The sequence below is a fragment of the Aphanomyces astaci genome, assembly GCF_000520075.1.
Source record: "Aphanomyces astaci strain APO3 unplaced genomic scaffold supercont1.23, whole genome shotgun sequence".
In the NCBI taxonomy this organism is placed as follows: Eukaryota; Oomycota; class Saprolegniomycetes; order Saprolegniales; family Verrucalvaceae; genus Aphanomyces; species Aphanomyces astaci.
In genome coordinates, this window is record NW_009798286.1 from 548934 (window position 1) to 552518 (window position 3585).

The 3585-nt window shown below is 47.4% G+C and overlaps 1 protein-coding gene across 1 annotated transcript; it reads left to right on the plus strand.

The window, feature by feature from the left end:
• Window positions 1-340: 340 nt before the first annotated feature.
• H257_09536 (hypothetical protein) lies at window positions 341-1502 on the plus strand (the record flags this gene model as incomplete). The annotated part of the gene is made up of 4 exons (XM_009835777.1): window positions 341-981; window positions 1060-1138; window positions 1209-1277; window positions 1326-1502. 4 exons carry the CDS (start codon window positions 341-343, stop codon window positions 1500-1502), a joined length of 966 nt encoding a protein of 321 aa, XP_009834079.1.
• Window positions 1503-3585: the final 2083 nt, after the last annotated feature.

A 3585-nucleotide genomic window follows, 5' to 3' on the forward strand; every position in this document is an offset into this window, starting at 1 on the left:
AGTGACCAGGGATCCCACTTCAAGAACGAGGTGATTGCCGAGCTCAAGCATGTGCTGGGGGCACATCATCATTTTACCACGGCCAGATGTCCGTGGGCAAACGGAACAGTCGAAAGTGCGATGAAAACTACCCTCAAGGCGTTCGTGCACTCCTGTCCGAGTGGTTGATGCAGCCAGATCAGTGGCGGCTGATTGTCCCAGTCCGACACACTCGGGGGTGTGGCACCGAGTACTGCAATGACGGGTATCCGAGCGATGTCGCCCTTGGATCGTATTCCAATTCCGGCGGCGACAAAAGTTACACGACTTGCTGTCGTGGTGAAATGATGACATGGCGGCGATGGCAACCGCCTTGGACAAGATGCATGCGACGGTGTTGGACGCTGCGACAAGAAAGCGTCAGAAAAACCGTGAAAGAAGATCGAAGAAAGAAGGTGCGGAAATGGCCCAGTTCGACGTGGACGATTTTGTGCTTTATATGGACGTGTGTTCGATTTCGCACTCAAAGCTGAGTGTTACATGGCGTGGACCAGCTCAAGTGGTCAAGACAACATCCGACTGGATTTTTGAAATCCAAAATTTGGTGACGGGGGTGGTCCGTGAAGCCCACAGCAGTCGTCTCAAGTTTTATGCCGACGACGCATTGGATGTGACCGAAGAACTGCTGCGCCACATTGTGCACAACGCCGACGGCCATGTGGTCGATCAGTTCCTCGACTGCCGCTACAACGATCGAATGGCCGCCTTCGAAGTATGTTTGCGCTGGCGCGGCCTACAAGCAATTGAAGACTCGTGGGAGCCGGCGGCCAATTTGTTGGAAGACATTCCAACTGAGTTCAAGCGCTGCGTGCGCTCAAACAAGGCCGATCCCCAAGTCAAGGCGATGGCAGCTGCGTTGGGCATGACGGAATCGTTGGGGGGGATTGTTGCGAATTTGCCATTCGCAGAACCCCTGAGCCCCTCCCAAGAAGTTATCCAAGTGTTCGATTAGGTTGGATATCCTGGGTGTGATCCTATTCGCTAGTTAGATGATTGGCTGCCCAGCAGCTGTCTGATTAGGTTAGGGTTAAGCCCCAATGACTACTTGCCACTGGGGGGAATTCACTTTGTGATTTACCTTTGGATCGGACTTCGCAAGGTCCGTCAAGTTGAGACGCAACACTAACTCTGGGCATACTACACCACATTGGCATCGGACGCACACGCAGCCGTCACATACCACGTATTGCGACCGTGAAAAGGCTGAGGAAACGAAACTCCAAGGCGTACACCAAGCCGTACTTAAACGCGTCGTTTAAGTTGAAGGAGAGCGGTTGGGCGAGTAGTCTGTGGAAGAAGCGATTGGGGACATTGTGCTGCCTCATTTTCAAGCCAAGTCGTACAAGTTCCACACGGCGGGCCGCGAAGACCGACGTCTTCGAGGACCAAGATTTGTTCAACCTAAGCGCGCCGGACAACGGGACTTATTCAACATTTTGTCCAAGTTTGTGTCGTTGGGTTGAAAGCCCCATATGTCATTCCCTGCTTCGTGTCGAGCCTAGTTCGATGTGAATGGCCCTGCGATGGCTTCGATATCACTTGTACATGCACGCTTCCCGTTTGGGTTAACGTAAACAATCAATTTAAGACGCATCTGAGGCAGGCAGGCGGCTGGGGAGAACTTCCAAAGCTCCCCGCTCATACAACATTTTTCGACCTCTGAAACTTGGGGATTGTAGCTAAAATAATGGAGAACAACCTCATATCAATTATATTGGGTTTCGAGGCATTTCAAATGACTAAATCAACAAAAACCAAACAAGTTTGACCTCATTTTAATAATCAATTTAGGACGCGTATTTTTATCTTGAATAAGGTATACCTCTTTGTATATATACTGTATTTCACCCCCCCCATTTTAATTCACCCAACCTCCGTTGTATTTCACGCCGAATTGAAATTTGGCCATTATATTTCACCCAACTTGTGTTATAATTCACCCAAACACAGGTTAATTTCACCTTTCGAAAATAAATTCACCTAACAATCATTATACTTAGAGTAAAAGCGCGCGAAGAATTTCGCGCGCTTTCACCATTTTGAATCTGATCTCGATGGAAGAGGCGATCCCTGCACCACAAACTCCAGTACATCTCTCTGTATAGAACGATCCACCTCTAACATGCCATGTAGGCACCCTGACGTGGCCCCTACAAGCGAGTTCCCCTCTCTGCCAAGATACGTGTGGTCGCAGCACACTACGCCGGACAAACCTGGAAGACCGTTGCTCGTGCAAATGGAATGAACGAGTCCATTGCAAAGGGACGGCTCATGTTAGACTCATTGAGACCAATGCAACGATATAATCTACGGAAAATACACAAAACGATCTAATATGTGGCCAGTAGACTTCCCAGCAGATGACGTAGGTGACCGATAGTCACACTTAGCGTACAGTGCTTGTGACGAAGCATTGGCCATTTTGTCGACGTTCCCACCATGCAACTTGAATTGTACAGACTGGAATTAGTTCCATACAATTGCCCAATTGTGCGGAGAGTGTATTAAGTTTTACGGTTGGGCAAAACGAATGTATTGGTTAATTCTTCCATAACTTTTCCCCCATGTATCACTTTTCAGATCTGAAGATATATACGAATATAGGAGAAATCAGTTCATCGGGTGAGGGGTTTTATAATCAATACAACGGGATAACGTTATTGAAATAGATATCGTTGTTTCAAATTTCGCTTCTTCCATACATTCTGAGCAAATTAATATACTCAGAACAGCGATATTTAAATAAAAAATAGTTCTGCACTCAGGCCAAAATTTATAATAATACGAGCGGGAGTACTGAAAGTCAAGTACTACCGTAGTGGATTTTCTCTTTGCAAGTTTTTAAAATTCGAGCTATTTTATTTTCAACACGTGCCAATCCGACCCTAGCAAATGCTTGGATTCCCCATGTCGCGAAGGCACATAAGTCTATCACCATTCATACTTAGCCTTCAAGACTAGGGATTCATCATCTTTAATTCAAGACGAAGCGATTAAGAAAAGAATGAGCTAAATCCGACCAGTATTTGAAAACGAAAGATTCGTTTTGCCCAAACGCACGGGTATGTTTAAGAGGTAACTATGGTTTTGTCACAATACCTCGGTATGTCGGGGCGGAGAATGCGGAATGGAATGCGTTGCGATACCTCTCTGAAGGTTTCGCAGCACATAATGTAGTCCGGGCCATGGTTGTACAGTATGAGTACACGCCATTGAATCGAGCATCCACATCAATAACGTCAGTGGCGCAAGTCGTCGTAGAAGTGTCTGCTTGGTGCACCGCACTCCGTCCGTGTACAAGCGGATCGCCGTAGAACACTTCAGCCGCTGAGGTGTTCGCTGAAATGCTGTGGGGTCGCTTTCATTGTCTGCTACTGTGTGCTTGTGATGCATCACAGGTCAATGGCTCTAACATGATTAGCAGCCTACTGAGTACAACAGTGTTAGCGACATTCCCCAGTTGTGCCACGACGATGGTAACCTGCCAAAATCGGACTCGAAAGCGGAAAAACGCGAAGGAAATACGGAAAATCGGACTAACCCACT